At 45.4% G+C, this 24,804-nt stretch overlaps 1 protein-coding gene and 2 long non-coding RNA genes across 9 annotated transcripts in view; 1 reads left to right on the top strand and 2 right to left on the bottom strand.

The window, feature by feature from the left end:
- The window catches only part of SPIDR (scaffold protein involved in DNA repair), a 284,566-nt gene that overhangs the window by 243,072 nt on the left and 16,690 nt on the right, over positions 1-24,804 (top strand). For all 7 annotated transcript variants that reach the window (XM_043483179.1, XM_043483175.1, XM_043483178.1 and 4 more), the window contains 4 exons: positions 1,919-2,059; positions 21,060-21,144; positions 22,279-22,422; positions 22,511-22,570. In XM_043483179.1, the coding sequence (XP_043339114.1) occupies positions 1,919-2,059; positions 21,060-21,144; positions 22,279-22,422; positions 22,511-22,570 (430 nt within the window). The remainder of the gene's footprint in view (positions 1-1,918; positions 2,060-21,059; positions 21,145-22,278; positions 22,423-22,510; positions 22,571-24,804) is intronic.
- On the bottom strand, positions 5,037-8,326 carry LOC122450861. The gene is made up of 3 exons (XR_006272244.1): positions 8,194-8,326; positions 6,483-6,589; positions 5,037-5,118 (listed from the first exon to the last, which is right to left on the bottom strand). It is a non-coding gene; the product is annotated as an uncharacterized LOC122450861 (long non-coding RNA).
- LOC122450862 lies at positions 17,195-24,664 on the bottom strand. Its single transcript, XR_006272245.1, has 3 exons — positions 24,604-24,664; positions 19,357-19,538; positions 17,195-17,475 (listed from the first exon to the last, which is right to left on the bottom strand). It is a non-coding gene; the product is annotated as an uncharacterized LOC122450862 (long non-coding RNA).

Here is a 24,804-nt window from a genome sequence, read left to right as displayed (position 1 = left end):
TCCCGGTGCCGTCCCTGTGCCAGCCCGAGCTCACTCCCTACCGTCTCCTTACAGTGAGAACATTCAAGCTGCTGCAGTCACCCCCACGGTACTACCTCCCTGCAAGGCGTTTGTGTTCCCTGAATGTGATGTAATTTATGGGAAACAACTCTCGATTCAGGAAAAACAAGTTGATCGAGGGCCTTTTCTGTGCAGACCTGCAGTGGTTTTTGGAGATAGCAGATCATGAGCAGGAACCAGTATAGTGCTTGGGGCTCCTGTGTGCTCCTCAGCCCACTCCCACTGGGAGTGTGTTGACTGCCCGGTTCCCGTCCCCGTGGGCCAGGGGGACAGAGCCGCCTGCGAGAGCAGACAAGGTGGGCAGGTGTGTGTGGTGGGTGTGAACACATTGAGGAGAGTAGTAGGGGTTCTGAGTGCCTCCCTTCCCCCCAAGGCAGGACGGACTCCAGGCAGAAGAATAAACAGGAGCACCCTTCCTGGGTCATCTGCGACATGGGCAAATGTCAGAGCAGGCTTAAGGCAAGGGTAGGATCCAGTTCCCCACCTCTCCTTTCTCCACACAAGCAGTCAGAAATCCTCTCTAGTTTCAGGTAGCATTGAAATATATACATTACCATATGCAGAGTAGATAGCTAGTGCGAAGTTGCTGTGTGCCCTGAGGAGATCAGCCCAGTGCTCTGTGATGACCTAGTGGGGTGGAATGGGGTGGGGCAGGGAGGGAGGTTCCAGAAGGACGGGATATATATACACACATTTATGGCTGATTCCCATTGTTGTGCGGCAGAAACAAGCACAACATTGTAAAGCAATTATCCTCCAATTAAGAAAAAAAATTCTAGTCTTAAAAAGCAGATCCCTTTGGACGCTGTGGGAGAAGGCAAGGGTGGGATGATTTGAGAGAATAGCACTGAAACATGTGTATCATCATATGTGAAATAGATGGCCAGTCTGGGTTTGATGCATGAGACAGGGCGCTCAGGGCCGGTGCACTGGGATGACCCTGAGGGATGGGATGGGGAGGAAGGTGGGAGGGGGGTTCAGGATGGGGAACACATGTACACCCATGGCTGATTCATGTCAATGTATGACAAAAACCACCACAATACTGTAAAGTAATTAGCCTCCAATTAAATAAATAAATTAAAAAAAAAAACAAAAACAGGTCCATGGAGGTTTTTGTACACATCTTGACTTCATATGTGTTAACAGTAATACAGAGCAGTGTGAAATGCTCCAGGGGTCGGTCAGGCGACCGAGGGCATGGGAGTGGGTGTAGGAACCCCTGCCCTGCCCTCTCACAGTTGGCAGATGGAGCCTGGTCGCTCGGCCCTGCCTCAGCCTCAGTTAGACTAGGAGCAGAGGAGCAAGTCAGGGCAAACTAAAGGGCTTCCCTCGTAGAGGCTCTGCATTGCAGAATGGTCAGGGGACAAAACCACATGATAGGTGTAACACAGAAATGCCTGCTGTCTTTATCCCTGCCTTCACACAGCAGGCTGCTCCAAACAGGACAGGATTGTGAGAGACCGTGGCTCCGTGCTGAGCGTCCATACAAAACATAAATGTTTCTGTTACGGCAGACAGGGTGAACAGGGGACAGGGGGCTGCTCTGTGTCCAGTAGTGGTAAAATGCTTGATCTGAAAGGTGCCTCAGTGTGCTCTTGTAAAGGATGTTGGGTTTAGGGAGTACTTAGCTCCCTGAAGAGAATCCAGTCTCCTGTTTTCTGTGGGTGGTGGTCCACACACCTGCTTGTACAAGTCTAAGAAGTGCATGTTTTAGTTCAGTATCATTCCGTTATCCTGGTTCACCTATTTAGGAAGATGCCTACAGTGGTTTTCTGTTGAAGGAGAAGGAAATTCTGGTCTCTGTACCAAATCAAAACCTGGTTCCTAAAGAGTAAATGTGGATGCTTTTTTGTAGAGTCTGCCTTCTTGTGCAAGATGCCCTTGGACTCTTCAGTGAGGTGCACTCGGAGGGTGACGTCCTGAAGGACAGGCAGCTGGAGGGGAAGTGCTGCAGGCTGTCAGGCATGAAGGTTCTGCAGAAGGTCACCAGAGCAAGGTGAGACATCTGTACTTTTATTTTTAAAGACAAACTAGGCCCTACAGTTTGCCTCTAAAACAAGGCCCGGAGTTGGGTGAAGCCCATAAAGTACTTCTGAGAGAAACATTATGTGACAACAGAAATAATGATGCAAGTTTAGTGATTCACAATTTTATTAAGATTAGGATTAAAAATGCTATATATGTGTCTTTTAATTCTAAAGTTTTTTTTGTATATTATCTATACTAATAAGGTAGCTTTGCGTGAGTTCATTTATATAAATGAAAATACAACTTTGTGAAAAGGCATTTAAAAACTCTTAATTTGTCATGTTTTTTGCTTTCCATGGCAAGAAAGCATATTTTCTCTCGAGTTGCATGACACCTCACCCTCAATGTTGTTTTGGGTAGGAATGGTATATGTATCTGGCCCAGCGGTGGGTTGTTCCATTCCAGTAATCATCTTAGTCTTGAATTAGGGGAAAGAAGAACATTTTTAATGGAACTATCCAGTCATGTAGAGAATTGTAAACAGTGAATTTGGGGGTTTCTCATTGGAGCCTCTTTCCTCAAACAGCGTGTCATTGTATGTCTTGATGTCAGTGTTTAGCTGGAGTAATGTCTGAGCTTGTCACACTCTCCGAGGGAGGACAAGCCCATTATGTGCATATGCTGTCCTACTTGGAGCAGGTTAGAAGCCAGTGGTCTGCACAGCAGCCGTCTGGCTGTGGTCTTCCTAAACTTTGAGCATTGCCGAGCATTCCTCCGCACGACCTCCATCCACAGTCCGCTCTCCCCATCCCAGCTCTGTGCCTCATCTGTCTTTCACGTGGCACCGGGCAGGTGAGCAGTGGCTCCACCTAGGACCCTGCTTTCCTGAAGGACAGATCCCCTGTGAGCCCTGGGTTGATTCATGCACGTTTGTCTTGTAGCAGATGCTTCCTCCTGTTTGTGGAAAGGTAGCTGTATTATAATGTAATTGCCTTATAGGTTAGGCACAGCACTGCCCAGATATTTGCAAAGCCCAACTGGGCTGCATGAACCTTGTCCTTACGAAGTTGAACCCCATTTAGCCCTCAATTTCAGAATCACAAGCATCTGGAAAGACTGTGTAGTTGTGGTAAGCAAGGTGTTGCCCTGACATTAAGCCTGGTGGCAGTAACTCCACTGGCCCCATGTAGACCTCCCAGAGGTGCACTCAGCACAGTTCCCCCGCTTGCCACCACACGCCAGGTACAGGGGGCTCTGCGTCACGTGCATAGTGGAGCCCCTCCAGCTGGCAGATCTCCTAGAGTGCTGCAGGGGGCTGCTCCTGGGGACACACTTCCTGCTGGTGAAGGCAGGACTCGCCTCCAGGGCCGCGCTCCTGGGGACTGACGGAGCCTGGGGCCTAGGGGCTCTGGCTCCATAAGGCACCTGCTGTTTACCATGAAGCCACAGAACCGTCTGTGTACCTGACATTTAATCGGGTTCTTGTGAGTTGTACTGGAGGCATACTGCTGTCTACAGCATTGCCATAGGACATATTTTTTCTGTAGGAAATGCACTGAGTAGTCTAAATAATTTGTTTACAGACAAACTTTTGGAATCCATTCCATTTTTAAGTTGGACTAAAATTTGACTAAATGTCGTTTAGTTGCTAAGTCATGTCCTGCTCTTTGCCACCCCCAGTCCTCTGTCCTTGGGATTTTCCAGGCAAGAATAATGGGGTGGGTTGCCGTTGAAATAGTTGATACTTCTTTTTAGGTTGGAATTAATTTCTTTATCTTATGTATTAACTTTGCTTTGACATGTAACCATCCAAATAAATAGATTGTCTTTTTGTTCTTTTGGAAGCTATATTTCTTCAAAACAAATTATTTAATAGTTTTGGAATGCTGAAGTTATAATTGCCTATTAGTGACATCATCCACTGTCAGTCATCTATCCATGGCCCAGTAAACAAAAATTGTCTCTTTTTTTCCCCCAAAATTATTGTGTTTCATAGCAACTCATAAACCTTAACAAAATATATTTCTCATAAACCTTAACAAAATAGACTTACTTCCCAGAATTCAAACTAAAATGATTAATTATAATTATATAACTCCAATATCTAATATAGAAAGCTACTTCTTTGCCAGTTGGAAGGTAGTTTTATGTTTGGGCTAAGTCATGGAGTCTTTTACATCTTACTCCTGGGTTTCTTGTGGTCCACCATCACAGTGACATCTTTGGGTGGACAGATGGCCTTGGGGCTGGGCCCCTGTGCAGGGCACCCCACCCTGTTCACCTGCCCCCCTTGGAATGGTTGAACAAAAACAGCCGTCTTTTGTGTTTCTCTGACATATTTTTGGTGTTTTGTGTCTGTACTGACCAGTTAAAGCGAGAAGAGTCAGGAAAATAGCCTGGATATAATGGAAAAGACCATTTCAAATAGCTCTGCTGAGCCCACCCCTGCCCTGCTCTCTTCTTCCCCAGTACTCTGGCTGTTTGTCCAGGGACAGGCGTGTCCTCTGACCTTTTCTCTCTCAGGTGGCCTCTGCAACGGTTTAGAGGTCAGATAGGCTGAAAACTCACTTTACTTTGATGTCATAATTCTGGGTATGAGCATTATCTTTTTATTAGTGATTAGTATGTGATCTTATTTTTATGTGTTATGGCAATACTGAGGGAAACTAGAACTTTTCTGAAATATGTTAACCCTAGAAGTATAGAAAATATAGGTAGCAACAATTTTGCAGGGGAGGGGAACCTTTTTCAATTCAAAATCCTGCTAGTACTTATGTCCCAACTTGTTAGAACCAAAGCTACTTACCCGTCTAAAGTACATTATTAGTTTATAAGATACTGTTTTGTTTAGATTTTTTCAGTGGCACTTTGAGAGTAATGTACTGAAGAAGACTGTTGAAGAGCGTTTAGTCAGCCCTTATTGTATACAGACAAGTCTGCCTGAGTGCCACCATGATGAAGAAGCAACTTACATTATCTTTGACCTTGAATTGTCCCCCTTTGTACTGAAGACTAGATCTGCCCAAGGACTGGGGCGGTTGTTGCTTTAAGTGATGAGGTCTTAAATGTGTGGTCTCAGAAGATTTCCTGAAAGCAGTGAGTGAGAAGAATGTTGAGACATCTTGATCTTGCAAATAGAAATTGTCTCCTCAAATTGGTAAGATGTTACTGTGAAGACATAAAAATAGAGTTAGGAGAAAGTATAATTCACTTATTCTTCAAATATTTGGTGCCTGTTTGTGCTATGCATCTGGCTAGTTACTGCTCTGCTAGATTTTGGGGATTTATCCTAAATCAGAAAGTACTGAAATAAAAAGTCAGATGAAGCCTTAGATCCTGTTAACTAGGAATTCTGCAGTGATCCAGGGAAAGTAAGGGCCCCTAGGAGTTTTTGAGAGAAGAAACAAAGAGGTAAGAAAATTGAAAATGGAGTAGAGATGATTCTGCTCTTACATTTTTAATTTATTTGAAAGAGAGGGAAAGACTGGGGCAGAGGTGCAGACCTGGGAATCTCTGCAGCCACTGAGGGCAGAAGGAGGGACCTGGCACTGTGGATTTGTAACTTCCGGTAGCTCCAGGGTAGGAGTCAGGAAATTCTCCTGGGAGCCAGGACTAATGCCAGGAGTGTAGATTAGCCCTTTCCTGCCCGGGCTCACAGACCAGCAGGAGAGCCAGGAGGAGGTCCTGAAAGACACCAGCCAGCGAGTGCCAGACCCAGCAGCCATTTTGTAGGGCTCAGAGGGCAGGTTCAGATTTGGGGACCCTGGAGAGAACCGCAGGAGTCTGGGGCTGAGGACTCAGGTGAGGGTGGGGGGGACACACCACCCTGGTCTAGACATCCACTCCCCGCCTGGGGCGCAGACTGGTGAGCTTTGAGGATAGAGTGAAGGGTTGGGCATGCTGAGGGGGCTGTATTTCAGAGAATGGTCCAATTAATAGTTAGTGTTTACATGTCAGCTTTTGTTTTAAAGGTAACAGATTAAGTACCAATAATCTTTAAGTTCAAAACCAAGCTTAGTTAGCTTGCTCACAAACTGACCCACAGCCAGGAGGTCAGAAGCCCCCCCTCCCACCCCCAGACCACGGCACTTCCTGCCTAGAGCACTCACCCTTTGTCCCAGGTACCAGCCCCTCCTGCCCTCACAACTGGGCTCTCTAAGGCCCTCTGTCCCCTGCAGCAGCTCCTTTGGCGCATCACTCAGGGTTGTGTGGGTTTCTCATGACCTGTGTCCCACCAGAGGGGTGTATTCTAAAGTAAATTTGAGCGACATCTTAGTGATAATATGCAAGTCTCAACACCTGTCTGAGGAGCCCTGGAATGGCTCCCCTAGCTGGCCTGTGCCAGGTACAGGCTGCCCAGCCCAGAGTCCCAGTGGCTTACTGACATACAGGCTGGTTCTCAACCCAGTCACTCCCCTCTGCATGGTGGAGACCATTGTGGGTTAGCATACCTTGTGGCCAGTGTCCAGGCTGGCCTGCCCATCGCCAGGCTCTGTGAGTGCAGGCTGTGTTTCTCACTCACCATTGTATTTCCTGTGCGCGGGTCAATTCCTGGCACCTGAGAGGTTCATAATAAGAGTTTGTGCGATGGACATTAGTTGTTTGCTTGGATTCATCTTGGATTTTCCTCAACAAGGTTTGAACTTGTGCTTTCTTAGCAACAGTCACTGGTGCACAGTTTTAGAGGGAAGAGTGGAGACCAAGTTGTCCGAAGACCAGGTGCAGATGGGAAACACGTCCTCTGTGTACCCTGGGCTGGGACCCTGGGTCCTCCCCACTGTGTCCACGGGGACACATTCAAGGTTGTTGGGAAAGTACTTTATCAGGGATGCGACCCCAGCTTATGCAGGAGGGCCCGGAACAGGTGACGGTGACTAGTCAGGCTCTGCCCTGACTCTGAGCCCTGGGGCGTCGGTCTCCTGGAGGCCCTTGTGTGACCAGGTGCATGGAGGGGCAGCACAGGGAGCTTTTAGGAACCGTCTAGCACGAGTGGACGGGGCTTGGGGGCTGTTGTTGAGGCATCATCTCAGATGCTGTTTCAGCAGAAAGCGTGTCTAGTGAGCGCTCTCCTGGGAACAGAAGCCTCAGTGACTTCCTCCTTTGATTCCCCTCTTCAAACGGCTGCCTCTTAAAGAGACACACTTCCCTTGGGGTTTGCTCATTGCTGTGGTTGGAATCCTCTTTCAAGAGACATACTCAAGAAATCTTTCATCATTTTGAAAAATTGTTCCTGGTAGGTTCACCGCCCAGTTAATGGCAGGAGAATAAAGTGTCACTGAAAGAGCAGGTACTAAATCCTAAACCCAAGGATGCTCCAAAGACTGGCCCAAAGGTCAAAGCCCTGACCCGTGTAGGACATGATGCTGAGTGAAGGGAGTCCACACAGAAGGCTGCATGCACATGAAACAGAGGAGACAAACCCATGGCGATAGAGTGCAGGCTGGTGCTCGCCAGGAGGGAGGCGCGCGGGGAGTGACTCTGACGGGCACCGTGCCTCCCTGGGGCGATGACAGGGCCCCAGGACTGGGCAGCGCCGTGAGTGCGGTCAGTGCCACGGACTGTGCGGTGCGACATGGTTAATCCTGCGTCATGTGGATGTCGCCTCAGTCCTTTAAAGGGGCGTAAGTGAATTCATTGCCCGAAACGTACGCTGAGTTAGGAAAACGGCTACAAATGTTTCATGAGTCCAGTTGGAGAAGAATAGTTTCTAAATGAAATGTCTAGGTATAATTTCACATCACTCAAAAAGACCCAACTAGGGAGTTAGGGGCTCAGGAGGAAAATGTTGAGTATTGAACTTGAACCGTAAAGATTATTTCTGGGTAACTAGAACAGATTTATCTAGTAAAATGGGCACTTCTAAATCATTCATTACCTTTATCATTCAATGAACAACCCTTAAGAAGAGAAAACTCTTGTATATCTCTCTGCGTAATCAGTGATGGAGACATTGACAAAGGGGAAAACCGGCAGATTACAGAGAGGCTCAGTACACCCACCAGGTTGATCACAGGAAGAGGAGGAGAGAGAACCACAAACCACCTGAAAGAGGCGTTTGAACTGTGTAGGCCAAGCATTAACCACTGTCAAGATTACTGCCCTAACAGTGCTTCAAAAAAACCATCCAATAAAAAAAAAAAATCCAATAAAAAGAAATTCAACCTGTCAGCAGTTAGATACAGAAGTTCTGCCCTGAGGGTCCTCTGCATGTCTGTCCGTGTCAGTCGTTCACAAACGTGGAGGCTGAGTGTGGACGCAGGGCTGAAGTCAGTCCAGTCGGCAGGAAGCTGACCTGCCAGCGGGCCGCACTGACAGTCCAAGGAGGTTTTTGCGGGTGGGGCTTTACCCAGAGGCTTTCAGGGTGTGGCTTGTGAGGTTCATCCGTTCATGGCAGACACCCCTGGGAGGGCACGGCCCCACCCATAAGTTCATTCCTGTTATCTCCTGACCAAAAATAGACTGTCTTGCTGGAGCCAAGTGTTACTTATCATCATGTCCTCTGTAGCAATTAAAAGAGTGTGCAGTGAAAACCTGACTAAAATGATGAGGTCTGAACCACAGCAGACTGTCACAGTAGTTCTTGACCATTTGAAAACATAAAGGAATTGTTAGTAGCAATCTCAGAAGTGGCTCAGACACCCCCCGCCCCTTGCTCCACCCTCTTCCACCCAATGACTTGAGGGACACAGTCGAACCCAGTTCAGTTCAGTTCAGTTCGGTCGCTCAGTCGTGTCTGACTCTTTGCGACCCCATGAATCGCAGCACACCAGGCCTCCCTGTCCATCACAAACTCCCGGAGTTTACTCAGACTCATGTCCATCGAGTCAGTGATGCCATCCAGCCATCTCATCCTCTGTCGTCCCCATCTCCTCTGCCCCCAATCCCTCCCAGCATCAGGGTCTTTTCCAATGAGTCAACTCTTCGAATGAGGTGGCCAAAGTATTGGAGTTTCAGCTTCAGCATCAGTCCTTCCAATGAACACCCAGGACTGATCTCCTTTAGGATGGACTGGTTGGATCTCCTTGCAGTCCAAGGGACTCTCAAGAGTCTTCTCCAACACCACAGTTCAAAAGCATCATTTCTTCAGCACTCAGCCTTCTTCACTGTCCAACTCTCACATCCATACATGAACACTGGAAAAAGCAGAGACATTACTTTGCCAACAAAGATCCGCCTTAACTAGACTGACCTTTGTTGGCAAAGTGATGTCTCTGCTTTTTAATATTCTATACAGGTTGGTCATAACTTCCCTTCCACGGAGCAAGCATCTTTTAATTTCATGGCTGCAATCACCATCTGCAGTGATTTTGGAGCCAAAAAATATAAAGTCTGACACTGTTTCCACTGTTTCCCCATCTATTTCCTATGAAGTGATAGGACCAGATGCCATGATCTTAGTTTTCTGAATGTTGAACTTTAAGCCAACTTCTTCACTCTCCTCCTTCACTTTCATCAAGAGGCTCTTTAGTTCCTCTTCACTTTCTGCCATAAGGGTGGTGTCATCTGCATGTCTGAGGTTATTGATATTTCTCCTGGCAATCTTGATTCCAGCTTGTGCTTCTTCCAGCCCAGTGTTTCTCATGATGTACTCTGCATATAAGTTAAATAAGCAGGGTGACAGTATACAGCCTTGACATACTCCTTTTCCTATTTGGAACCAGTCTGTTGTTCCATGTCAAGTTCTAACTGTTGTTCACTGGGGTGACTTGGCAGTGTCGGCCTGACTGATTCAAGGGGCTTGCTTAGCAAAATCCAAGCTTCAGGAGCGACACTGGTCACTGAGTAGAGGCAGTGGAGAGGGGAGAGCAGGGCTCTGAACCACCATCTGTGAGTCTCATCTCAGGCGTTGGTCAGTGCGCTGGGGGCTGGCCCCTCAGGCATCAGGCAGGACAGAGCACTTGCCTTCCCAGGTGGCTGTGATTTCCTGAGCTCACACACAGGCGTGGTTCTGCACACCTGAAAACGCCATAGTAGTGGTTCTGCCCTTGCTCCTCCTACTTTTTTCTCTTTTCCAATTACCTAAAAAGTAGAGCTCTGGTCAGCATTAATCTAACTGTTTCTTTTCTTGTTTTTACAAACAAAATGGGAGGAGTATGATGAGTAATTTAGAAGAATGATAACTAGAGGTTGGAAGTGTTTTTATTTTTTTCCAGGATAGAACAGAAATCAAGCTGGCCCTTTAATTATAACAATGGGCAAGAAGAGGTAATGAAGCTAGTGGAGTTAAAAGTACAGAGAGATTTAGCTAAAACAGGAATCCAAGAGACTAAATTCCTGGATTTAGCTAAATCCAGGAATCCAGAAGGACGATCAGCTGATACAGGAACATAAAAACATCTGCTGCCTAACCCTGGTTAGTAATTTATCAGTGAATTTACCTGCATGCAGCACAGTAAGTCTAGAATACAGCCAGTGGACAGGATATTTTTGCTTTTTTGTTCATTCCTTCTCTTACAAATCTCAGTACTCCCCTTCTCCCCACATCATCTCACAGAAATCATAATGATCTGCCTGTAGGGGACCAGCGGTTTTAAAGCTTTCAAACTTTTAAAAAATAGAAGTCCAAACAGCAAGCTCTGTGTTAATAACAAATCTGCACAGAGCTCTTCTGTTTAGAACTGGGAGGTGGTGGGTTGGGCCACCATGGCCCCCACCCAGCTCCTAGGACTGTGATTGGGAAGTGATCACTGAGGACTGACTTTTGTTCTGGATGTTTCACATATCAACATGGCTCTTTCTTGAGACTTCCCTGGTGGTCCAGTGGCTAAGACTCCTAAGGCAAGGGGCCTGGATTCCATCTCTGGTCAGGGAACTGCATGCTGCAACTAAGATTTGGCACAGCCAAATAAATAAACAAAACTAAGTATTAAAAAATATATATGGTTCTTTCTCTCCCTCTCTCAGCAAAATAGCCTGTGGCAGCAGGCCTTATTGTGGGGGCACTGGGCCATGTGATTCAGAAGCTTGGTGGGATTTTCCTTGTTCATCTCACATATGAAACAAATGCTTGATTTTGCTTTTATTAAGTGCCTTCTCAAATTTGGAGAATCTTACAGATTATAATTTTAGGTAGAACCCACTTAAATCTTTTTGTTTGCAGTAAAAACACTGTCTGTTCATATAGGACGTGGAAGTGGAAAGAGAAGGAGTGTCACTGCCACCGTGGTCCTTCTTTCTTTCCCTTCAACTCTGTAGCCCGCTGGCAAATTAGGTCATGTTACTGTGTTTTTAAGTAAAGACCCAGAAGCTCCTGAGACTAAGTAATAACTTGGCTGCAGGTCAAGGGTGGGCCTGGAGCCCGGTCCTCCAGAGGCCAGCGCCTGCATCTCTGGTGCTCTGGCCTATGTGTAGTTACTTCCAGTTCCAGGGGAATTCACTTCTGTAAATTTTGCATTTGCTTTATAGTTGTAATCCCTGGACCTCAGATCAGAAGTCTGACCATTTCTTGTCAGTAGTGATGTAAATTTAGATTCTTGGTGTTTTCCATTGTTTTTGTTAAACAGTAGCAGTGAGCCATCTCTGCTGGAATTATCTTGAATGACTGGAGGAGCATCAGATCCATACTAAATAATTACACTGAATGCCTCAAGTTTAGTTCAACATTTTTTTTTCCTGTTTACTTAGACACTTATTAATGAAAATATGACTTTTAAGAACTGGACATTTTCATTACTATTTTTCATGATAGTATAATAATTTTCATTACTATTCTTTTTAAACCAGAGACTTTGCTCTTCTCCCTGGAATCACTGACAGTGGAGAGAGTGGTCCCAAGGGCGCGCTGGGACTGGACCACATGTTGGAGAAGCATCAGACCAGGCTTCTCAGGTTTATCTGTGGGAGATCATGGTACAGCTGCCGCTGTCACTGGTTGTTAATACATGGAGAAAAGGAAATCTCAACATCTCCTTTCTGCTGGGCATTTACTCCACATCTTTCTCCATGAATGCAAACTTGTCTATAAACAAAGAAGGATGGTTGCTTTTCTCTTTGTTGTTTCCAAGGGTGTCCTTTCCAGTTTCTGCCACTGCTAGTCACGGACGTGTGTGTGTGCCCTGTGTCTCCTCTACTGACCTCTTCAGTTAGCCTTGTTTATGGGGAAACGTGACAGACGTGAGAGCAGCTCCTCAGCGCAGAGTAGAGTGAACACGACTGTAGGGCCACGCAGGACGCCACCACCAGATTCAAAGAACAGAACGTGCTGGGCATCCAGGCGCCACCCCATGCCCCAAGAGCTCTGCAGTCCTGAGTTCCTCTGCTGTCTTCTTTATAGTTTTGCCATTTTATGTTTGTCGTCAGAGTCCAGTCACTTGACAGAGGGTTGTGTTGATTTGCTGCTTGTGCCCACGTAGACTGTCCCCACAGGAGAGCAGAGGGTCTTCGGGGAAGTCTGTGCAGGGCAGCTACGTGGTCTGTGAATTTGTGGTGACGGAGTAGATTGTGAAGAGGCTAGCTTGTTTCAAATATGAGAGCACACTGGTAATGTTGGATTAAGAGTGTATGTATCTGTCAGAAAATCTGGGCTGACAGATTTTGTGTGGAATGTGGGTGTTCCTGCCTCCACACTGGTAAGTAGGTCATGTGACACGAAGTGATAAAGACCTCCTGGGCCCTGAGACCAGCCTGAGAACTGTCTGCAGTTCTGGACAGCAGCAGCTTGCAGCAAGAATTCCTTACTTCCCTTGCTGAGTGTGTGTATGTCTGTGCGTGTGTGGCAGTTCCTGCCCAGGTAGAACAGAAATGCACAAAGTACTTGTTTTATACAAGCTTGTGCTCAGCTCAGTTCAGTTCATTCTCTCAGTCGTGTCTGACTCTTTGCAACCACATGGACTGCAGCACACCAGGCTTCCCTGCCCATCACCAACTCCTGGAGCTTAATCAAACTTATTCCATCGAGTCAGTGATACCATCCAACCATTTAATCCTCTGTCATCCCCTTCTCCTTCTGCCTGCAATCTTTCCCAGCATCAGGGTCTTTCCCAATGAGTCAGTTCTTCCCATCAGGTGGCCAAAGTATTGGAGTTTCAGCTTCAGCATCAGTCCTTCCAGTGAATATTCAGGACTGATTTCCTTTAGGATGGACTGGTTTGGTCTCCTTGCAGTTCAAGGGACTCTCAAGAGCCTTCTCCAACACCACACTTCAAAGTATCAATTCTTCGGTGCTCAGTTTTCTTTATAGTCCAACTCTCACATCTTTACATGACTACTGGAAAAACCATAGCTTTGACTATACAGACCATTGTTGGCAGAGTAACGTCTCTGCTTTTTAATATGCTGTCTAGGTTGGTCATAGCTTTTCTTCCAAGGAGTAAGCGTCTTTTAATTTCATGGCTGCAATCACCATCTGCAGTGATTTTGGAGCCCCCAAAAATAAAGTCTGTGACCGTTTCCATTGTTTCCCCATCTACTTGCCATGAAGTGATGGGACCGGATGCCATAGTCTTCGTTTTCTGAATGTTGAGTTTTAAGCAACTTTTTCACTCTCCTCTTTCACTTTCATCAAGAGGCTCTTTAGTTCTTCTTCACTTTCTGCCATAAGGGTGGTATAATCTGAATATGTGAGGTTACTGATACTTCTCCTAGCAACATTGATTCCAGCTTGTGCTTCATTCAGCCCGGCATTTCTCATGATGTACTCTGTATATAAGTTAAATAAGTAGGGTGACAATGTACAGCCTTGACGTACTCCTTTCCCAATTTGTAACCAGTCTGTTGTTCCATGTCCTGTTCTGACTGTTGTTTTTTGACCTGCATACAGATTTCTCAGGAGGCAGGTAAGGTGGTCTGGTATTCCCATCTCTTGAAGAATTTTCCAGTTTGTTGTGATCCACACAGTCAGCGGCTTTGATGTAGTTAATAAAGCAGAAGTAGATGTTTTTCTGGAACTCTCTTGCTTTTTCGATGATCCAGTGGATGTTGGCAATTTGATCTCTGGTTCCTCTGCCTTTTCTAAATCCAGCTTGAACATCTGGAAGTTCACGGTTCTCGTACTGTTGAAGCCTGACTTGAAGAATTTTGAGCATTACTTTGCTAGCGTGTGAGATAAGTGCAATTGTGCGGTACTTTGAATGTTCTTTGGCATTACCTTTCTTTGGGATTGAAATGAAAACTGACCTTTTCCAGTCCTGTGGCTACTGCTGAGTTTTCCTAATTTGCTGGCATATTGACTGCAGCACTTTCACAGGCTGTCTTATCTCTCCTTGCTATTCTTTGGAACTCTGCATTCAGATGGGTATATCTTTCCTTTTCTCTTTTGCCTTTCACTTCTCTTCTTTTCTCAGCTGTTTTTAAGGTCTCCTCAGACAACCATTTTGCCTTTTTGCATTTCTTTTCCTTGGGGATAGTCTTGATCACTGTCTCCTGTACAATGTCACGAATCTGCGTCCGTAGTTCTTCAGGCACTCAGTCTATCAGATCTAATCCCTTGAATCTATTTGTCTCTTCCACTGTATAATCGTAAGGAATTTGATTTAGGTCATACCTGAATGGTCTAGTGGTTTTCCCTACTTTCTTCAATTTAAGTCTGAATTCGGCAATAAAGGAGTTCATGATCTGAGCCACAGTCAGCTCCTGGTCTTGTTTTTGCTGACTGTATAGAGCTTCTCCATCTTTGGCTGCAAAGAATATACTCAATCTGATTTCTGTATTGACCATCTGTGATGTCCATGTGTAGAGTCTTCTCTTGTGTTGTTGGAAGAGGGTGTTTGCTATGACCAGTGCATTCTCTTGGCAAAACTCTGTTAGCCTTTGCCCTGTTTCATTTTGTACTCCAAGATGAAATTTGCCTATTACTCCAGATATCTCTTGACTTCCTACTTTGGCATTCCAGTATTCTATAATGAAAAGGACATCTTTTTTGGGTGTTACTTCTAGGAGGTCTTGTAGGTCTTCATAGAACCATTCAACTTCAACTTCTTCAGCATTACTGGTCAGGGCATAGACTTGGATTACTCTGATATTGAATGGTTTGCCTTGGAAATGAACAGAGATCATTCTGTCATTTTTGAGATTGCATCTAAGTACTGCATTTCAGACTCTTTTGTTGACTATGGTGGCTACTCCATTTCTTCTAAGGAATTCTTGCCACAGTAGTAGATACAGTGGTCATCTGAGTTAAATTTACCCATTCCAGTCTGTTTTAGTTCGCTGATTCCCAAAATATCAGTGTTCACTCTTGCCATCTTCTGTTTGACCACTTCCAATTTGCCTTGATTCATGGACCTAACATTCAAGGTTCCTATGCAATATTGCTCTTTACAGCATCGGACTTTACTTCAGTCACCAAAGCTGTGCTAGTTATTTAATTAGTTAGTTTTTTTGGCTGTCCTAGGCCTTTGTTGCTGCGTGGGGCTTTCCCTAGTTACAGCGAGCAGGGACTACTCTTCATTGTGGTGCTCAAACTTCTCATTACTGTGACTTCTCTTGTTGTGGCAAACGGGCGCCAGAGTGCATGGGCTCAGTAGCTGTGCACACGGGCAGAGTTGCTCCGTGGCATGTGGGGTCCTCCTGGACCAGCCTGGAACCTGTGTCCCCTGCATTGCAAGGTGGAGTCTTTTTTTTTTTAATCAATTATTATAACTTTATGAAAATAAACTCATGTTTAGCATTTGTTCACCAGTTTGAATGCTATAATTCCAACTTAAAATATAAAAATGAGCATATAAATTTTACTCTGTTCCCTTGTAAATGCCACCAATGTATCAAGAAAGACATTTTTTAATGAACGCTTATCAACAGAGAAAATACTGAATTAGTTTTGATACACCACATCGTGGAATATCATGAAGCCTTTATAAAGAATTAAAACGATAACAATGAGTTGGAAGAGATTTAGCAAGGTGGATTCTTAACCACTGGACCACCAGGGAAGCTCTAGTTAATATTTTTATATCCTAAACCTTGAAGAAAGAATTAAGATTAGGAAGGACCTTTTAAAAATACAACTAGCAGTTATCCTGCAAAATGTGACATATTCCAAAATTATAAATTTATCTTACCTGGTTATATAATAAATTTAAGTGATGGTGCAAAGGAAGAGTAAAAAAGGCTTAATTTCAGATGTGTATGCATTTATTTTTCTTTTTTTTTTTTAACGTAAAAAATTTTACTGAGTTATAATTAACATACAATATTATATTAGTTTCAAGTGTACAACATAGTGATTTGATATGTTTACACATCATGAAATGGTCACCACTGTGTGACCAGTTACCACGGTCACCACAAATTCTGTTCTGTTGCCACATCTCCACCTCTGTATTGAGATTGTGTCCCCTGATTCTTCCCCAGCTTCGCTGGATTTCTCTTCCTTTCACTAGCTTCTGAGGAAACCAGCTCCTCTGTTTTGCAGCACTGCTGTGTGAGTGTTTGTTTGTGGCTTTGTTTAGCCTTGTCAGTCTACCCTCTGAGCACTTAATTTTCTTTTTTCAGTTTCTCTATCTACAATTTGAAAAATATCATCCTGAAATGCATTGAATTAACCTTGGAACATGTTTAGTAATCCCCACACCTGTGGGGTGTTTGTGGGGTGTTCTTAGCAGAGTGTCGTCCCTAAAGTCAGAGTGCCCGACTTGATGCCATCACTGTCTAATTCAGGAACAGCTGATTTCTAATTCAATTGATTTCTAATTCGGGAATCTCTCCCCAAAGAGGCACATCCCCGTGAGCAGTCACTCCCTCCCCCACCCCCACCCTGTCAGCTGTTCATCTGCTGTCTGTCCCTGTGACTCTGCACGTGCTGAACATGTGATGGCGAGGAACCATCTTGGCTCCTTCCATTGGGCAGCTTGTTTTCGAGGTCCATCCATGTTGCATCATGTGTCAGTGCTTCAACCCTTTTCATGGCGGCCTGATGCTCTGTTACACGAATATAGCAGTCAGTAGTATTGTACCACTTTTTTTCTCACCAAGATGACCAGTCCAGTTGGTAAAACCAGGGGTTTAGCTTCAGACAGACATGCACAGAATGGCGAGGGGCGTGTTTGCTTTTCCTCCACAAGTTCACCTGGGTTTGCAGTTTTTGTTGTCCTTGCCCAGCCTTTCTTTGAGTAGTTTCATTACGTAGTGGGGGCAGGGAGAAAGAGGAAAGGAATGAGAGAACTTGTCTACAGTTGAGGGAAGAGGGTAGTGACTTTGACCTTCATCCAGCTTCACCAGTGTCCTGTTGCTGACATCACACCCCGACACTCTCCGGGTGTTCCTGGTCATGTTCTCTGTCCTTGAGGTCCTCTCAGGGTTTGTTCATATCAGAGTGTTTAAAAGTGGAAGTTAAACGTTAGATTATATATATATAAGTAGAAGTTAAATGTTAGATTCTGACAGAGTGCTTTAAAAGTACTAAACAGACTGACTAGCACAGTGAGGCAAGGCAAAGCAAAAGAATCAGAAGGGAAGAAATAAAACTGTGAGATGACACGATGGTCTATGTCAGAAATCCCGAAGAATCTGCAAAAGACAAAAAGGTTCCTAAGATCAGTAAGTCAGTTTAGCAGAGTCCCAGCATACAGGGGGACTATACAAGGGACTGTACAAGCATACAAGGGAAGCATACAAGATTAACATTCAAAAGTCAGTCACATTTCCAGTGAACCCTTCGAAATCAAAATTTAAAATACAATATTTTTAGTTGCTGAAAAAGGAGTATTTAGGCATAACCCTAATGAAATGTGTCAGGAGTTGTATGCTGCAAACTACAAAACACTGATTAAAGAAATCAGTGGACATCTAAATAAACATTTACCACGTTCATGGATTGGAAGACAACATCGTAAAGATGCTACCTCTCCCCAGAAGAGTGGATCGGCTTGACACAATGCACATTAAAGTTCCAACAAAAAAATGTGTAGATGTATCTAGGCCTATTCCAAACTTTATTTGGAAATGCAGAGGAACCAGAATAGATAAAACCACTTTGAAAAGGGATAGAGTGGGAGGAATGAATGGTACCCAATTTCAGAACTTATTAAATGGCTACAAGAAACTGCTGCATTGGTGGAGGCATGACTCATCAGTGGAGAGAACCTAGGAAGGGCTGTAGGATTACGGCCAAGTGACTCCTGACCAAGTGCAAATAAAGCCACTAAATGGAGGAAGGATGGTCTCAGCTCACTGCCCGTGGATGGGCAAAAAATTAATCTCAACCTCAATCTCACACCTCACAAAATACCTTAGGTTTAATTATAACACATAAAACTATAAAGTTTTTAGTAGAAAACCATTGGGACCTGCTAAGAAAAGAGTTCTGAGATAGATGCCAAAAGTGTGATCCATGAAAGGAAAAAAATCAGTAAGTTGGACTTTATCAAAATGAAGAGAATGTTAAGAGAATGAAAAGATAAGCTACAGACCATGGGAAAATATTTGTAAATCTTATATCTTAGACTATATAATGAAATCTCAAGACTCAGCCGTAAACATACACACACTCAGTCCAATTAGAAAATGGGCAAAGGACATGAAGAGACATTTCCAAAGAGGACATCACATGGCAGATAAACGCCCGGAAAGATGTTTAACGTCAGTGTCCTTAGGTGGAAGCACAGCGTGACCGAGGTGAATATTACTGCACTCCTATCAGAACAGCTGAAATGAGAAACAGTGACAGCCTTGGATGCTAGTGAGGATGTGAAGAAACTCTCTCATATGTTGCTGGTGGGGCTGTAAGGTGGTGTGGTCCCCTTCAGGAACAGAGTTGGCAGTCCCTTTAAAATCTGAACATACTTACCCAAGCAGCTGCACCCCTGGGCACTTACCTGGAGAAAAGAACATCAGCATTCCTGTAAAATTCTGTGCCAAGTGTTTTTAATAGCCCCAAGCTGGAAAAAAACCCCATATCCCTCAGAGGTGAATGGTAAACAAGCTGTGTCACATCCACACCATGGACAGCGCTCAGCAGTAAAAGCAACGAGCTGCTGGTGCCACTGCAGCCTGGGTGGATCTCGAGGCCACTGTGCTGAGTGACGGAAGCCGAGCTGAACACAGCAGGCACCACATGACTGTTTACGCAGGGTTCTCTGAGGTTGTGTCGGTGCACATGAGACTTGTGAGGGCTGTTGAGTCCCTCACCGAGTCTCCAAGCCTCGACTGGGCTAGCACTTTGATGCCCATCCCTCGGGGAGCTGTGTGGAAGGAGGAGGGGCAGAAGTGGGCACACTGAGAGGCACAGCGGGCCCCCCAGCTTCCAGGGGGCCCCCGGCGTCCAGTAGCCACCTCTCAACCTCAGCTGGCCCTGGTCAGTCACCCAGCTCTGTCCGGTCACCTCCACAAACAGCTGCTGCCAGGAGAAGGGGAGAGTGACTTTTCACCAGTGTGTCCCCATTTGCTCACCGCTTTTGTTCTTGATTTGGACCCAGAATCTTGGTGTTGACTGTAGACCACGCCCTGTGTGCCACATTTCTGCTGTGATCCATGTGAGGGCCCAGAAGACAGCAGCGAAGCCTTGAGTCTCCTTCTCTGTGATGCCAAAACGCTCATTCTCAACTCTGAGTTTAACTGTTGGATCCTAAGCACTTAAAATAGTACATGCTATTAAATGTTGAGAAAAATAAGAGTATGTAATATTAATTCTTAAGGTCACAAGCTTTTAAAAAAGTAAACAACATTATTATCTATTAACACTATTGAAAGTTAGGGCAAAATCTAAGAAGCCTTTGAGACATATACTTTTTTTTTTTTTCAACTAAAATGGCATTTTAAAAACTGTGGTAAAATGTACATAATTTAAAAGTTTCCATCTTAACAGTTTTTAGTTAGCAGGAAGTACATTCACAGTGCCCTGCAGCCATCATACCAGCATGTCCCAGAACCTGTCACCCTCGTGAAGTGAAGCTCTGTCCCATGAACTGCTGGCTCCCCAGCCCCTGACAGCCACCCTCTGCCTTCTTTCTGTGAATTGGTCTGGTTGGGGACCTCATATAAATGGAATCACACACTATTTGTCTTTTTGTGTCTGACTATATCTTTTATTTTAGATAATATTGACAATTTTTCTTGTTCTGTGAGTAACACATATCTGTTTTTGAAATATACAGGAAACACTTAAACCAAAGGAAGAAAATAAATGTCACCTTTAAGTTCTACTCGGATAACCACTAAAAACATTTTTTTGCTCTTTCAGAGAGAGACCTTATAATTTGTTGTCTGCTTTCCACTTAGCAAGGTATCATGAATATCTTTCCATGTCCATAAATAGTTTATGTGTAAATGTTTCAAAAGCTGTATCATATTTCATTGTGCAGATGTATCATAATTTTTTATATTTTTTTATTGAAGTATAGTTGATTTACATGGTTTTGGATGGATAGCAAAGTGATTCAGTTATACATATATGCATATATATATTCTTTTTCAGTTTCTTTTCCATTATCATTACAATTTATTGCATATATTTTCCTATCCTATACAGTAGGTTCTTATTATTTATCTGTTTTATATATAGTGGTGTGTCTCTGTTAATCCCAAAGTTCTAATATATCCCAACCCCCTTCCCTTTCCTGTCTGGTAAACATCAGTTTGTTTCTTACATCAGTGAGTCTATTTCTGTTCTGTAAATAAGTTCATTTGTATCACTTTCTTAAGATTCCACATGTAAATGATATCATATGAAATTTGTTTTCCTGTTTCTGACTTCCTTCACTTAGTATAATTTCTGGATCCATCCATGTTGCTGCAAATGGCATTATTTCATTCTTTTTTGTGGCTGAGTAGTATTCCATTGTATATATGCTCCACATCTTCTTTATCCACCCCTCTGTTGATAGACATTTAGGTTGTTTCCATGTCCTGTCTGTTGTGAATAGTGCTGCTATGAGAGTTAAGAGTGCATGTGTCTTTCTGAATTAAGAGTTTTCTCCAGACATACCAAATGCATGATAATTTAGTGAAGTCTCTTTCCTGTTACACATTCCAGGTTGCAAGTTCAGTCTGTCTGTCTGTGTGCCCCTGACTTCATCGCATATTCTGAATGTTGGCTTCTTGGTGTTCAGCCTGCATGTGACCGGCTCACTGACCAGCATCTCTTCTTTCTCCAGGATGGCTGAACTTTTTAGTTTGATTGACACCATGTGGCCTCCACGGGCAGTTCTGAAAGCAACAGGCCCTGGCACAGCCTTCGAGGTAAGCCCAGCATTGAGGCACTGCCCCGCCACAACAGTGCACCTCCTGAGAAACCCTGTGAGGTTAGCCTGGCATTGAGGCACCCCCACACACAGTGCACCCCCCAAGAAGCCCTGTGAGTTAGCCCGGCATTGAGGTACCCCGCCCACACACACACAGTGCACCCCTGAGAAGCCCTGTGAGTTAGCCCGGCATTGAGGTACCCCGCCCACACACACACAGTGCACTCCCCGAGAAGCCCTGTGAGTTAGCCTGGCATTGAGGCACCCCCCCACCCACACACAGTGCACCCCCCGAGAAGCCTGGATCCAGTGAGTGTGAGCCAGGACAGAGGTCACAGCACTGCCTCACTTGTAGGCCGGAGCCTAGCTGCCTTCTCCACTGTGCCACATGCGTGCTTCCGGAGGTTCCCTTATGGTGACCTCTCTCCACCCCCATCATCATGGGCCACTGCACACTGAGGGTCTCAGCCTCGCACCCAACAAGAAGCAGGTGGTTTCCCTGCCTCCTTCCAGTCAGTAGTAGAACCACCACTGAGCACCAGTTACAGCAAAGACTCAGTGCACGGAATCCGTGGGCATCAGTCCAACCGCCATCTCCGCTCAGCTCAGGGTCTCCCTCTCCTTCCCCCTCACCTTGTGTATGGTAGCTAGTTGCCCACAGGTAGCAACATTGAGGAAGCGTGTCTGTCCTTTCTGCTCTGAACCGTGTCCAGCAGGCTGGCAGCTACTGCTTCAGGCCTTGGCTCCCCAGGCTGAGAGCTGGCCCCTTGCTTGTGTGGTTCTGACTTCTGCCCAGGCGGACACAGTAGCTCTGTCCAGAGCTGGAGCAGTGGCCCAGTCAGAGATGCCATTTTTAGATGCCTCACAGGGAAGAACTTTGTGAATGGAGTCTTCAGTGCATCTGAAGAGTGAGTTTCTAGAATGACATCTTGAATTGGTGATAAATTCAGGAGCACAGAAGCTTTCATGCTGGGTCCAGAGAGAAATAACCCCATCTGTAAAGAGCCTTGCAGAGAGTCGGTCTGCATCTGTGAGCAGAGACGGCTCTGTTGAAGAGTCAGTTTATGTTAATAGTGCATTTGAGTCTTTTAGCAGTGCATTCACATTCTACTTTTATCTTCATTTTAAACAGGAGAAAACTCATCTGCCTCCTCCTAGCTTCTGTTACATCCTCAGCGCTCATCCAGATGTGGGGCAGATTGATGTAATTGAAGACGACCCTGTTGCGGAACTTTACCAGCCACCGACTCCCCGCTTCTTAAAAGAAATTCTGCAGGTGGTGCCTTTGTGTGTACCAGGCCTCTGTTGCTTTGCTGTGTGTGTGGGCTTGGGGAGACTTACGCACTGTTTTCAATACATTCCAGACCGACGGCCTCTGTACCCATTGCAGCTTCTATGCCAGCGTGATTTACCGGAGACCACAGGTGATCCGTCTCTCTTTCTCTTCACTTGTACAGCTTACCAAAGGATAATCTCGCTCAGAAATGGGTGGAGTACCCAAACAGAAAAGCATTGTTGAATGCCAGTTATGCACGGTCCGCGCTGACATGGTGCTAAGTGCGCTGCTTGTGCAGGTGGGGCTGCGGCCTGTCGTGAAGTCCTGGGCATGCAGCCGCCAGGCACAGCCTGAGTGTGCTCTCAGCGGCTGTCACTCACTGGCTCCTGCCCACAGCCCTGCAGCTGGGCCAGAGGTGGAGGGGGAGGGAGTGTCCAGATGCACTGCCACCTTCAGCTGGTCTGTGGAAATCCTTGCCCTTCCTGAGAAACTGACCATTTGCTAAGATGAACTCCTCTGTCCAGCGCAGGGCCATGTGCGGGACCTTGGGGTCCTGTCCCTTCTGTTTCCTTTAGATGGAACGTTTCTTCATCTTTCTTATCTTTTATGACCTTTATGTCATTTTTGAAGAAGAGGTTAATTACTTAACAGAATGCCCCTCCATGTAGATTTGCCTGACCACAAAGAGATTTGTGATCTATGCCACATAAAAACGCTGTGTCGGTACCAGGGGCACACAGTTGAGCTGTCCCAGTGCTGTGATATGATACCAATTGATTAAAATGGTGTTTTCCAGGCTTCTCCACTCTAAAGTTAACTAATAAATATTCCATACTTTCTTGCTTAATAACCGTGTAACAAATGTTTTGTAGGAAGATAGCTTAAGACTGTTTTAATATCCTGTTTCTTATCAAACTTCTACCCATTCATTGTAACATCTATATGAATCTTGCTTGAATTGTTACTCTGATAGTGGCTAAATGATAATTTTCTAATTCCAGCATTTTTCTACATTTATTAGTTGGCATTGGCTATACCTAGGAACTTTTATTTTCATGATTTATTTATGCATTCAGTCATTTATCTCAGCTTGAACCAGTAGATTGAATTTTTATTCAATGAGTTGTTATCTGTAACTGTCATTTATTCCAATGCTTACGTCTCCCCAGATTCAAGCCAGCTCCCATGTCCTTTGGGCATGTCCCCATCACTCCTCAAGGGCTCCCTTACTTTCTGCAATAATAAGATGCTCCAACTCATCTTGTTTCCTCTGCCCTGGAATCGGCTGTCTTCTAAGGAGCCCCTGGTTGATTTTAGTTAAGAATGGCATTTAGAAGCCAAGATCTGGGTCCTCAGTGGGCTCATTGCTGCTGGGCCATCTCAGCAGACGGAACAAGGAAGTATGTGTGTGTACTCATGCACACGTACCTACCGATCCACATCTTTCTTTGCATCTGTCTCTACCTAAAACTCATCATCTTATACCAGTACTTCCAACTCTAGGCCATAACCATGGAACTGACTCTAGATTTCCTCACTTCCATATTAATAACTCCTCATCCAGCTCTGAGAAACCTGGCTCTCACTTTCCTCAGTATAAACTTCTCTAATGTCTTGTGTTACCAGCCTTCCATCCAACTGCCTTCTCCACTCAGCTCACAGTTCCTGACCTCACTATAAAAAGGTCAGGTGACACAAAGGTGACCTCTTTGCCCAGTCATGTCCACCAGCCATGTGGGATCGTCAGCCTGACCACACCATCTATGCCAGCAACACCTTGACCCTCATGCCAACCAGCTTCTCATAGCCCGGCCCTGCTGACCCCAGGGCTATTTCCAGTCAGATCCTTGTCCCCATTTCATCTGCTGCTGCTGTTGCTGCTGCTAAGTTGCTTCAGTTGTGTCCGACTCTGTGTGACCCCATAGATGGAAGCCCACCAGGCCCCCGTCCATGGGATTTTCCAGGCAAGAACACTGGAGTAGGGTGCCATTGCCTTCTCCGCCATTTGCATCTACTGAATCCTAATGACAGAAGACTCTGATGTAGTTGTGTCCTAGCCACCTCCCGAAGGCCCTGTGTCCATGACCATCGAACTGGAGTGTAGGATTCACGATGTGCATCCGTGGGGCCGGGGGTGTGAACGTTCCATTCATCATACTTCCTCATCCTTGGGACACTTACATCTCGCAGGAGAGAAGAGTGTGTACTTCGTGGAAGCCAGTGTGATGACTCACATCCTCACTGTGTGGACGTGGGATTGGGAGGAAGTGCGTGACTTCTTCCTCGTGGGTCAGAGGACAAGGAGAGAGGAGCCAGGGAGGGGCAGGCCTCCCCCCATCCGTGGAGCCCTTAGAACAGCGACAGGGCTGGAGCTCACTGGGC

Source organism: Cervus canadensis, chromosome 12 (genome assembly GCF_019320065.1).
Source record: "Cervus canadensis isolate Bull #8, Minnesota chromosome 12, ASM1932006v1, whole genome shotgun sequence".
NCBI lineage: Eukaryota > Metazoa > Chordata > Mammalia > Artiodactyla > Cervidae > Cervus > Cervus canadensis.
Note: the sequence above shows the minus strand (reverse complement) of the source record. Positions and strands in the feature narration are given on the sequence as shown.